General features: G+C 33.7%; 1 protein-coding gene across 1 annotated transcript in view; it reads right to left on the bottom strand.

Moving 5' to 3' along the window:
• LOC149064675 (calcium-activated potassium channel slowpoke-like) overlaps positions 1-13,776 on the bottom strand; it is a 245,649-nt gene that overhangs the window by 104,415 nt on the left and 127,458 nt on the right. Inside the window, exons 5-7 of the mRNA XM_089255428.1 lie at positions 9,035-9,146; positions 8,681-8,832; positions 4,387-4,554 (exon numbers count right to left, since the gene is read on the bottom strand). Of these exons, the coding sequence (XP_089111554.1) occupies positions 4,387-4,554; positions 8,681-8,832; positions 9,035-9,146 (432 nt within the window). The remainder of the gene's footprint in view (positions 1-4,386; positions 4,555-8,680; positions 8,833-9,034; positions 9,147-13,776) is intronic.

Here is a 13,776-nt window from a genome sequence, read left to right as displayed (position 1 = left end):
GATGAATATAAAAAACAAGCATGCCGTTCGGAATCGGCAATAAATTGTAGGTCTCGGTCTAATTAGCCCTCGTGTGCAGAAAATGACCGTGGTGCGACAAAAATGATCAAATGACCTGAGGGTAAAGAGAAAAAAATTCTATAGTTAGGAAAAGCAACCCACACATTTGTGGCACCAAGATCTGAAAGTGTTAAGAGAGAGTTGATGCATTTTATATTGGTTTCATATACAGCGCGGACAAATAGGCCGCAAAACTTTAAAAATGAATAAAAACCGAAATAAAAAACGATTTGCAGGGGTAGCAAGCATCTCTAGATCACGGGAATTTTTTTGACAGGAAAAAAACAAAAAACAGCCAAAAGGTGGCGCTGGTACGAGCGACTTCGGGGAAAATATGCAGATGAGACGGTTATAAGAACTTGTGCTCATAATCCACAATCAGTTCACCGTTGTAAACCGTGTATGTGAACAAGGATGCTCTGAGTGCAAAGGATAAAGCTTTGTTGGTGAAGTTGCCCTAGCGATGCTAACCCTGCAAACCGTTTTTATTTCGGTTATTTCTTCGGTTTTATAAATTTTTAAAGTTTCTACGGACTTTTTGCCCGTCCTGCATTTTTGTTTACGTTGCGAAAGATAAAAATAAATTTCTTGTCAAATTTTTATATATTTTAGTTTAGAAACACTTACTTGACGCCCCATCCCCTATATCAGCAGTAAACATATTAAAAACACTCTTGTAATGCTAATCATTACTGTTTCCAGAGCGAATGTCTCAACCCTAAAGAGTAAAGAGCTTACATTCCCAACTTCGGGACTTGGCTGATCTTACAGCGGATGTCACAGAAAATCCCTGGATTTCAAGGAGCCTTGGCTGAAATACGTGCCAATGACGATGTAGAATAAACCACCATCAAAATGATTAGAACAAAAAATTCTCTAATTTTAAAATTAATTTCCGAGGAAAATTTTTCATGTATTTGATTATTGATACCAAAATAATTAATCAGCCCAAATGAATCGGGAAATATTTTCACCAATAACATATTATACCCGGTATTTCTTGATGCCAATTCGAATTATCGTTGTTTGAAATCACTTTTCCTCCAAGTTCGTGATTACTCCACAAATTACTTGTTCATGTTTCCGGTGAAGATTCCAATAAAAATCTCGTAATTGGTCGAGTGAAGCTATAAAACTATCCACTAACAATGAGATCGATTCTGCGTGTGGCGAGGTTATCAGGATCCCAATTCATCTGCACGCGCGTGATATTGAAGGGTATGCGGTTTCCCGTGATTAATGTGACTAATGAAATAAATTAGATTGAATTCCGAAATTCTTGACTACTTTAATTACACGCAATATAATTATATATCAGAAAGTAATTATTCAGGGGCGGGGGGGGGGTCTGTATATATATATATATATAATGCATCTCTTCTTCGATCAACTTGAAAGTTGACGGAGACAGTCGAGCGTTAACGTTATAATACGCGTTTTTACACGAAGACTATGATGACTCCAAGACAGATGAAGGGAGCCATTGTTGATGATGAGTCGAAGGAGGCCCTTGATCGATTCATGGGCATCTAATTGGCTAACTGTTCATACGCCCAATTTACTAAAAAGAGACAGATGGCCTTCTTTGCATAATGAAACAGCTTTCGTTAATGTTTCGAATTTGTTCATTTGCATATGTGAATATGATTACTGAAGTAAATAAAGTGTCACAAATGATTCTACACAGTGTCTGCGAACAGAGATGAATGTGACATTTGGTAGGTTGAACTCTCACACTTGAACTGACACGTCGAATGATTTTCAGTTTCGCTCACTGCTGTTATTCTGATATGGAGATAGGCTGACAATGCTCCGACGATAAAGCCTTGGAACCTGGCTCACCATTATTATTTCACACATGCACCTCGTAAACATCCCTCGGCGGAATTTCAACGAATTGGTTAAGTGCAGGAAAATGCTGCACATATATATCCCCCCCCCACCACGTAGTGTTTCTCAACTTCTCTGTATTTGCGGAATCTTTGAAATCATTCCCATGCTCTCTTAGAACTCCGAACAATATTCATATTTTTTATAGGGAATAATCAAATATATTTCCCCCACTAAGGAATCTTTGAATTAATATCTTGTTTTTGAAAGTCCGTGAAACTATAAATGTTTTGTGAACCTTTGAGATAATGCCAGTGCAACGTTCTAGAGCAGTATATTCATCCTGTTGCTCGCGAGCACCAAGAATGTTCAATGCTTGTTTTAAATTTTGTGCTCTCGAGCACTTGATCAATGCTTCAATAAAATACCCTGAAAACTTCCATTCAAGAATCTCAGGTATGCAGATTTCAGGTATACGTATGTCAAAGTTACCGTAAGGGGTACTCTTTTTTTGATGATTTGTATAGGCAGTGCTCATGACTCGAGAAAGAATAAAGACCCCCCCTGTTCTAGAGCACCCTTTAAAATAATATTCATGGTCTAGCAATCTGGGAAAAGCGTGATATATTACATAAAATTTAGCAAAACTAGAACAAAGTGAATTCCTTTACATTTTCCTTATTGCAGAAATTTCTCGGAAAAAACCCCATTTTAAATAAATAACGTTATCAGCACGTATTCCCAAGAGATCGCTACGATCTGTCCAGAGAATTTGTTAGTGTTAGTAGACATCTCCATGCCCGAACCAGGATTTGAACCCAGACCTGCACAGTCAGAAGCTAGTTCCCTAATCCCTGAACTGCCACCATTTTCTCATGTTTTCAATCTCGGATGCAACATTTTTTCTATACAAAAGATGCACATTTTATGCACATTTTATTAGGTTTTCTATTGCGACTTGAATTTAAAAAATCGGTTTACAAATAACGGAGTCAAATAGATCTTTTTCCCATACCAAATCTTAATTTATGAGTACAAATGTTGCTTTTGATCAATGTATTTTTTTCGGTGTGTGCACAAGTGTTGCTGCGATGAGTGAATTTTTTTTCTGCTGTGCTCAGAGCAGCAATCAAATGCAATCACGAGAATAAATATTGTGAGTATTTGAGTATAATATTAGGATAAAGTATAGGATTCTTAAAATAATTCCAAGAAAAATTTAGCTTTAATTTCCTGATTCGTGACGCATTTTATCATTAACAGACACACAACACAAAGTTAGGCTTCTTTAAAACGGTGGCACTTTTTTCTTATAAACTTTTAAATTTGTGATTTCATTTTGTATTCAGGTCTGTATAAGATGCCTCCCGAAAACGAGCACCAATTGAAAAAATTTTGACTGAAGAAAAACAGATGTGATTGGTCAAAAAGCACTTTAATGTTAAAGTGATACTTTTTTAACATTATTGAATCACTTTCTTTCAGAGGAGCCTGAAAAATACCGGCTAATTAAGCTATAGATACATCATTTTTTACGAAAGGACAACGTCACAGGGTATAGTAAATAAGGGCTAGTAAATAAATAAAATAAAATAAATGAAAATTTGAAAATTTTTAAAAATAAAATAAAGATTTGCTGACAGTCATGTTTTTAATGCACCTTCTGAGTATCGAAAATGAAAATCATTTTGAAAATTCCAAAAAAATAAGTGATCGAGTCTGAAAGGGATAGAAGTATTGATGTTTGCTTTTTGATTCCGTGGGAAAGTCTAGCAACCATTAAGAGGTTCTGTACAAGCTTTTGGAAATCTCTAGATCTAAAGCAACCTCTGAGTAATGTCCATATTCTTTTGGAGATACTATTCTATACCCTTGAAGTAAAATATATAATCTAAGAAACTCTTAAAATAATACACGCGTTCTTTTCTGTTTTCAATGAAGTACCACACAAAGACTATTCTCACTCCTATTTTTTACCAAAATTATTTGCTCTGCTATTCATAACCATTTCTCGCGGAACCCCTAGAGATGTCTCAGGGAAACCCCGGTTGAGAAACACTGCCCTAACGGAAACATAAACGTCTGAAGCATGTGTGTTGTGATTTAAGTGCTGCACCATCTATGTGCGAATAAGGAATGAGAGAGTGGCCAGTGGTTGAATATTTTTTTGTTTATAACAATTTATGTAGTGGGTCTGCCTGCTGACAGTAGATTAGGCATTTTTCTTTATCCAGATATTTTCAATCTGGAAGTAAGACAAACAATTTAAATGGTCTGTGAAAGACGTATAAAGGATCGGTAATTGAATCGGATGAGAAGTAAACTTGTGAATATATTTCAATTTTTTATACAAATACACTCGTAGTATCATTTAAATGATAAAACAATATTTTTCATTTGAAAATACTAACAATAAATTAGTGATATATGATATAGTATACCGAAAAATTTCATGATAAACTGACAAAATAAAGGAAATAATCGTTCGAAACTTACCAGTCCAACGAGAATAAAAAACACAATAAATGATCTTCCGAGCGTTGTCTGACAGTAGATGTCACCATAACCCACCGTGGACATGGTGACGATGAGGAAGTACACGCACTCCCAGTATGTTAGTTCGTGCTGGTTGTCGAACGCCAGAGGATCACCTGAATTTTCCAACTAGATGGAAGGATACAAAAATGAATTGAGTACAAGATACATATTGGAAATGGCTTCGGCTCTTTAACAAGTTAACATGTTAGGGAGTAATTTTGTGCAGTTATATGTTAAAAGCATTTGTTTGATGGCTTATTACACCATACAGATCAAACCAATCGTTACATGGCCAATGCCCATAAATCATCCCTGTGTGTTCCGGATGGTTTCTCTTTTGATTCCAGACTCAAAAATACATCCCGAACCGATCAACATGCCTCACCAGCTGTTCTGCAATTAGTTCTTTTTCGACGAATTTTTTTATGATATTTGATTACAGGATCAAAAACTAATTCTGAGCTGATTATTCACAAGTACTACCAGCTACTCTAGAATCAGTTCCTGTGCAATGGATTTTGAATCCTTCCTGATTGCAGGCTCACAAATTCATCCTGAACCGATCAACATGCATCACGAGATCCTCTAGAACCAGTTCTTGTGAGAGTATTTTTTATGATATCTGATCGTAGAATCACGAATTCATTTGAACTGATTCAGAAGTATTGCCAGCTGCTCGAGAATCGGTTCCTGTGTGACTATTTTTCTTGTTTCCAGGCTCACGAATCAACTCTGAATCCATCCATGTGTATTGCCAATTGCTTTGAAATCAGTTCCTGTCCGACCAGTTTCCCGTTCTTCTTGGTTACAGGCTTATGAATAAATTTTGAACTGATCCCCGTGTATTGCTCGCTGCTCTAGAACCGGTGATTCCCGCGCAACTCATTTTGCATTCATCTTGATTCCAGGGCAACGAATTCATTCTGAACCAATCCACGTTTATTATCGGCTGCTCTGGAATCAGTTCTTACGCGGCACTTTTTGCATTCTTCTTGGAAGAGTGCAGATTCTTGGCCACATAAATGGTTGCACGTGAACCTGTCCAATACGAGCCGATAAAGAATTGTACTACCGTGCTCACAGAAACGTGAAGGGGGTTGGTGCACAATCTTGGCTTCCCATGGGAAAAAATATCCTTCCTTTAAGGAACATTTAAAATTTTTCTATTCACTTTTTTGGGCACTAAATTTTTTTCATTCTCAAATGCCATGTATATTTTTATACAATTTAACACGAGCTTTTGCTGTTTTAATTGTGGGTTATTTTTTTTCTCAAATTTTAACTTCAACAATATGCAACTTTTTCAAAAATCACCAAAATTTACCCATACTTTGTGCCATAAATTTTCGAAAAATAATTTTGACAGAAAATAATCCTCGCGTTGAAGTATGTAAACACCATAGTGTTGAGAGACACAAAATTTCAAGATATTTGAATGAGTGGTGTTCGAAAAAATTTTCCTTATATATCAAAAAACTTAAAAGCATTTAGTGGATGATTAGCATATGTATAATGCCTGCCAGAAGTTTATATTGGAACATTTTAAAAAAATATTTCTAGTACAAGTAGAAAAAAAACTTGAACACAGTTAGACGTAGAAAAATTCATAATATTTCAAAATTGAAAAATTCTAAAATGTGTTTTTTGGAAAATTCGCGTGCACTAACTCCCCTTGAAGCTTTTTTTACGGCTTCGATCTTGACCTCAACTTTTGCGATCACCTCCACCACGATATTCCCAGTCACGATATTTTAAACGGTGAAACGTAATTTGCACGTTTTACTCTCAACGTTCGCCTTTGTTATGTGCAATACTTGCATTTCTCAGCTGCTGAAATTCTTTAAATTCTTAATTTTAAATTGTTTATAAATTCTTAAATTCGTTTAACTATGAACTCTCTCTCTCTTAATAATTGCAAGTTTCATGTGCTGATCTGCACTGTATATCCACTTAACGTAATCGTCTCGAAAGGAGTTATGTAAAACATGATGCACAACATATCAGCACTTTCTGTCCGAAAAGCAGGTGCCTCACATCCTCAGAGGGTTGATTGTTGGAAACGTAGATGATGTAATGTTTCTCAGAAACTTTCACGACCATACACTAAGTACGACAAACATCTTTAAATGGTGATTTCAGTTGGGTAGAGAGATAAGATTGCGTTTACCCAAGAATAATGCAGAATGATATTTAATTCACCATACAAATAATTCTACTTATTGTACAGGGTGTCCCATAAATTCGTAAATAGTTTAAAAATTCATGAAAATGAAAGGAATTGGTATATTTAAATGCGGTTTTTTTGGGAAATCAGGTTCGATGGATTTGCCAGATCATGCCGAAGAAGAGCGTCCTCTATTGACAAAATATAAACCACTTTTTTTCTGTGTAAAAAATATCTCCCCTTCGTGAGAACAACCTTTTTTTTTGCAAAAAGCATTCAAATATATCAATTTATCAATTTTTTTAATACATTTTTAAATTATTTACGAATTTATGGGACGCCCTGTATAATAAATAAACTACATAGATGATGTAGTAAAACTATAGAATTTGCGTTTCAACTTATATATTCCACATTCGCAGAATTAGGTGTACAAACTTACAACATTTTTAAAACTTGCTTCACAGTCATATCGCAAAGATTTATGTACTCACAGTTATGACAGGAAATTTGAAGTTTAGTGAAATTCATGGTGCAGAGCTCATTAATAGGTACGGCATAGGGTGGATTCCCCCTAAATTTTTTAATGGGGACCACAGGCCAGAATTTTTAGATTTGTGTGTCGTTGCTCCTTTATATATTCATCCTATAAACTCCTATTTGTTGTTGCTCTCCTAGAACCACACAGAATTGCCATAGTTGGGAACAGAAGATTCATTACGGAATGAATTATTAATTACATTGATTATATAAAAGAGAACAGGCAGTTAAGATGCTCGTCAAGAATGAAATTACAGTAAGGTTATTTTTACGGCTAAAATATTAATCTATATCATGAATTTTTCCCTGTTATCTTGAACTTGTTCACTTCAAATTCCCGAATGTCTATTTAATGAATGGCTAGGCAACACACACACATTATACGATTCACACATCCTTTGCATTCTGATGCTGTTGAAGCACTCATAAAGATTCCCATCAGAGAAAGAGGAAGAGAGAGGCACACACACAGTCTTGTCGATGCCATTTTCTTCACTAACAAGATTTGTTCGTGGTCCTGCATTTTCTTCCTCATCATCATCGTTTTATTTTTTCGTCCCTATAAGCAAGCGAGAGCTTTGCTGCTTCGACTGAAAGTCGCCATTAAGCTGTTAATTCCGAATAAATTGTGAAGAGAATGGCACGGATGCTTTTAGTGACGAGAATGTATGCATTAAAAACAGTCGCGTGTAACGAATATAAAGAGATGGGGAGTCGACTAAAAATTTCTGTTCGGGGAAAATAGTCGAAATGTACATTCGTTAGATTATATTGAATTTCATCACCGACTGCGAGGAAAGGAAATGGCGAATTCGAATGAATGTAAAGTTTAATGAGGAGGAAAACAAAAGATTTCCGGGACGTAGACCTTCAGTGCCGACTCCAGAAAATGGTGACATTTACCAGGGAAATGAGTTTTCCGCTCATAATGACGTTAATTGAGTGGCGACTGGAAATGACTTTGCTCGTCGTTCAGAGTTAATTTTTCTAACAAGTAATTGTTATAGGCCCATGACTAAACGCCTACGCACATACGGGGGTGCATGTTGCTTGAAGTCACTCCCTCATGATGGCGCTTCTTATCGTCGTTTTCATCTAATCATGTCTCAATATCTCCTTAAGAAGCTGATACCTTTAGTTGGAAATCCATGAAAATTGTAAATTTAGATACCAAAAAAGAGAAAAATTTAAATTCAGATAAGTAAAAGTTAACTGGAATTTACCGAACTCTTTTAATCAAATGTACTGCATTTCAGCTCAAATTGAAAATACATTATTAGTTGGTGGTCCAAGTGTTGTACCATCTTTTCATTCTTAGAAAGCTTAAATTAACTTCTTATTTCGAAGTTGCGACACATTCGTAATCACATTGAAATTTCTCCAATTACCTTTCATTCTTGTTTAAAGGCTAGAATAGAGCTTAAAGACCGTATTCTCGTTCAGGTTGGAGAAATGTCTAATGTAAATTCCTTTTAATTTTTTATGATCCTCATAAAAAATACAACTGATGCTTAAAAAAAATTGCTAAAATTCCAAAACTGCACTTACCAAATGAATGATACCGGCCGCCGTAAGCCACACGCTGATAACTATGGACACCAGCTGCGCCAGTCGGATGGAACTGCTGGTTTTCAGCACGTTGAGATATTGCAGAATGTCTGGAACTGACATCAATCTCAAAGCTCGTAGAAATCGCAATCCTTGAAGGGTAAAACAAAAATAATTTGATCAATGTCAATAATTTCACAAAAATGAACCCTTACTTTTTCCCAAGTAGTCTTTCAATATAAAAATATATTCTTAAGATTTTAACATATTTAAGGCCTCCATGATTTAAATACTTGAACAACATATTTTAATAAACAAGAGAACTAGCTAGTTGACTAGTTATTGCATGCATACCTATCCATGTTCTGTCGAGATAGATTGAGATGAAGGACGGTGGAATCGTAAAATAATCGACAAAAGAATAGAGCTCCAGCATGAACCACAATTTGTCACTTGCAGCTATAAACTGAGAAAAAAAGATGAATGGAGAATATAAGCAGCAGTAAAATGGTCACATAAGAATATAAATAGTTCATGAAAAAACCAAATAAAATATTTCAACAAATATCTACTCAATTGAAATTTTCGCTATAGTTATAGTTTACTCCATCTACCCGAATTTGCATAATTTAATCTCCCAAACTCGAAATTTGCATGGATGTATGATTTTATCAATACTCTTACACACAATATACTCACTAATAATGAAAACACCCACTAAAGTGGTAACGCTCACATATCGTCCCTTCCTTCCGTCAGAAACATAAATGTGCAAACTTCAGAGAATTTGGAAATGACGTTTGAATGTTTACTCTATCAATGTTACACTATGGATGTAATTTTCTTAAAATGTTTTGTAACATGTTTTTCAATAACGAATATCCGACCAGCTGATAAATTCAAGTCTGTGGCATAAGAGGGACGGTATAATAAGACTTTGAATTACACACACACAATCAGTTTCGCATACTTAACGTAAGTCTGAAATGTTATTTGAAGCGTTGCATAACCCAACCGCAGGTTAATGAAGTGATTTTGGATGTTGATCAGGAAAATCCCCACTTGGTTTGAAGTGATAAGGAGTGATAAGAAGTGATAATATTATAATCTAATATTTAATTTCATGTAAATCAACAGTTTATATTTTTTTAAACGCATTGAAAAGGGTTTCAATAGCTCTACCGCTAAAATGAAAGGGGGTATTAGCACCCGTTAAGAAGAAAAAATTTCTAATGGAAAACACAGCGTCACAACCCACTTAATTCATGAGTAAATACAATAACCCATTTCTACTTCAGAAGTAAGTACAATAAATAATCCATTTCCACTTTAAAAGTAGCCAAAATATGGCAACCTTGCTCTCATCATGAGGATCAGCAGGGAAATTTCTTCCTCGCAATGACAGGGAAAAATTTTCTTCCCTTTTTTTTTTTCTCTCTCCGACAGTATTATGTGTGTGAGGAAAATATTTTTCCCCTTCACTCTTAGGCTTACTTGTGTGATGACTTTTTTCTTTTCGCCCTTTCCTGTGAAGGGGCTTGATTATGTTAACATTCGCTGAGCATAAAAGTCATTTGCGACCCATGTTCCACTGCAAAATGTTTTAGTCTTGAGTGGCGGTATTAACCCTTTTAGTTTGGCGGTGGTGCTCTGGGACACCCTGCATATTAATACTGTATTTAAATTCGAATGTGCACCGATAGTTTTGTCTTGCACGACGTCTGATTCAAAAAATAGAATTGGACCATTAGTTTAATAATTATTATTACCAGGAGCCCGGATTGATGACATCTGCATTCTTTTGCATGTTTTGAATTTTTCTGGTTTTTTTTCACTGTCAGGACATTTTTTTTTGAGTTTTAGATCATTCTTTGGCATTTTCACGATATTTTTTCACTTTATAAAGATAATTTTTAACAATGGAAAAGATTGAAGAAAAACTAGATGAATATTGATTTGCACTTACGAAAAATTATGCTTGAATTTTTTGGGAAATAAAATAAATGTTCTTTTGGCTTCCTAACCATACCCTTACACAGGATTTTTCCCAGTGTGTGTGTGTGGAGGGAGGGGGTGTGAGGAGATTTCATTTTTCGTTTTTTTGCTGCAAAAAACCCTGTTCCCCTCTCACCCAGTACGTCATGGCCCAGATGTGTGAAACTTGACTTCATGGCCCTTACATCTAGCAACGGGGCTCTCCAGTCATATTCTTCACGAGCCTCTGAATAGTGAATTTCTTGTGAAAACACAAAAAATTATGATTCGTCTCAGGCCCCCAAGTCAGCCCGGCCAGTCCCACTCTTGTGGGGGGGGGAGCAATGCCAGTGTTCCTAACCGATTCATGAATTCGTTTATTAAAAACATTTTATTTTTTTTATTAACCTTGAGAAAAAATTACATATGATTTTTTTGATGCGGGCAAAAATTTTTGCTGCAAAATTCGAAGATAACTGGCTTTTCACGAAAATTTCGTTTTGTTATTTTGATGACTTTTTTTCCAATTTGTACGGCAATTTTTCAAGTTTTAAAGCAGTTTTTACGGTAATTTTTCAAGATTTTTAGGGCAACACATCTGGGCCTTGATTATTACATTTTATAGTTCTTAGTTTCAAATATTTGTAATTAATCCGTTCGTAAGTCAGGGCCAATCTGTATATTTTATATAAAGTTAGATCAAATAGTGATATTACATCATTCCCCACCGTTTAAAGATATAAAATTTAGAAAGAAGGACATCTACACACTCATTAATATTGACATATAATAATGTTCCCCTTTTTTATATTAGTATGTAAAATTCTATTAAAATTTCTGAAACTCTTCCAATCTTTTTTTCGGTAAATAATTGAATGCCACAATAAATTAAAAAAAAAAAGAAAAAAGAATCACATCATATTAATAACATTGTTTACTCAGAAAATCAACGGTCACCAAATATTTTTTATTCTTAATATCAAAACAAGTTTCCATAATACAATGCAAAAAAAAAGAAAAAGAAAAAAAGAATTCAGAAATTTTTCCCCAAAGCGATCTCGTAAAATAAATACCAGAAAATTGAGAAAAATTTTTAGAAGTCGCCGCCTGAATTTTAATACCAGCTTAAGAAGCGAAAAAAAATACATAAAAGAAAATTCTCTGATCGAAGCAATTTTTTCCCCTCTCTTTTACTTTCAATTTTTTTCTTCTGAATTTTTTTCCCGATTAAAGGAGATAAAAAAAATGAGATTTTTTTCATTTTTCTTATAAATAGTCTGACATTGGCAGCCGAGATTTCTTAATCGAGCGTAACCCAGACACACACACACACAAATCGTTATTCATTTCTTTCACAAAGGATTAACATCTTATTTTTCTTCCTTAAATGTGCGTGTGATATAATCCCCAAAATATCTTTAGAAATTTTTTTTTTTTCAACAGTTAAGACAAATAAATGGAGAATAGGACTTAATTTATTTTGAATTTTTTTAGACTTCCTAAATTATAAATTGTATCCCATATTTTGGAGTGATATTTTTCTATTTACGTTAAGAAAAGTAATGAAAGTAATTTTTATTTATTTGGATGTTTCAGTGATTTTAAACTTTTTATTCAACAAATCAAATCAAAAAGTCCATCAAATTTTACATTATTATAATGGAAATTCAATTGCTGAATTAATTTTTTGGGATGAAAAATATAACATTTCAATGGAAGTGCAATCAGTTATATTTAGTATATTTCTAGCAAAGTGTTATTTAGTGTATTATTATTATTTAGTATATTTAGTAATTACTAATTACCTTTGGTAAAATTTTTGGAATACACAGTTATCTCGGTTTTACTGAATATAATCGACTATCTGGTGTAGCGGACCTAGTTTATTAGGAACCTTCGAATATAACGAACGAAATTTTTGGTCCCATCACATAGGCTTCTCTATCATACGATCGGATACAGTGAACCTCCGGATATAGGAAACCAAATTTTTGCTCAATTCAAGTTTTTTTTTAACGGGGTATGTGTGTTTGACTACTTTTTTATACCATACATCGTTATAATTTCTTGAAAAAACTCGTCGAGGAAAGGGGCTAAATTAACATAAATACTAGAAGAAAATTTATCTCCAAATGTGTTAAAATTTTTCAATGTTAAAATTTAAAGGAAATTCTATTCACAATATCAAAGTTCAAAATAATTTTTCTATACTATTGAAATTTAAATGAGAAATTTTTCATTGTATAAAATGTGGAATTTTTTTGCATTATTAAAATTAGAAAAAAAACCTAGAAATTAGAAAATTCAACAGAAATTTTTTACATTAAAGTTGGGAAGAAAAATTTTTAAAACTTTTTTTTTTTGTAATAAAACTGAAAGTAATTTTTTTATTAAATTCGAAAGAATATTTTTTATAATATTAAAGTTTAAAAGGAAAAAATTAATATATTTTTTTTCATGGCAAATCTTGGAAGAAAAAACTTTTGTATAAAACTTGAAAAAAAATCTTTTACAATAAAACTTAAAAGGAAGTATCCCAGATATATATATATATAAGAACATCTTTTCAAACGAAATTTGAAGGGAAATTTTAAATAAATATAAGGGAAAGTGTGGGATCGTGGGACAAATTTTAGTTTTTGATTTTTTTCAAGGGAAATAAACAAATTTTAATTTCTTTTTTTTTGTTTGACTGACAAACATACACATTTTTGTATATGATAATAATATCAAAACAAATAATTTGTTTATTTGTTAATAATTTTTACTGAAATAATTATTACTACAGTTGCTTTTTCAGTCATGATTAATTCTATGCATTAGATCTTTTGTCTCATTAGATCCCTCTTTCCCCTAGAATAATTTTCTTTTCATAAAGAAAATTATTCTAGATTTAATATTCTAGTTCAGTGGTTCTCAACCGTGCACATAAGGACTCTAAGGGCCTCAAGGGCTCCGTGTGAACTGCGAGGGGCTCCGCAGCAGCTCGTGGAAAATAAAAAAAACCCAGTAAATTTGAAAAAACAATAATTATTAATATTTTTGAACAATAAAAATAAGTCAGAAACTTTAATGAATAGATAAAAAAATAGACCTCCGGGGCTCCGCCATAGAAATTACAT

Source organism: Pholcus phalangioides, unplaced genomic scaffold, assembly GCF_987345545.1.
Source record: "Pholcus phalangioides strain wild (caught in Gottingen) unplaced genomic scaffold, Ppha-v1.0 ptg000042l_1, whole genome shotgun sequence".
Classification (NCBI taxonomy): domain Eukaryota; kingdom Metazoa; phylum Arthropoda; class Arachnida; order Araneae; family Pholcidae; genus Pholcus; species Pholcus phalangioides.
Note: the sequence above shows the minus strand (reverse complement) of the source record. Positions and strands in the feature narration are given on the sequence as shown.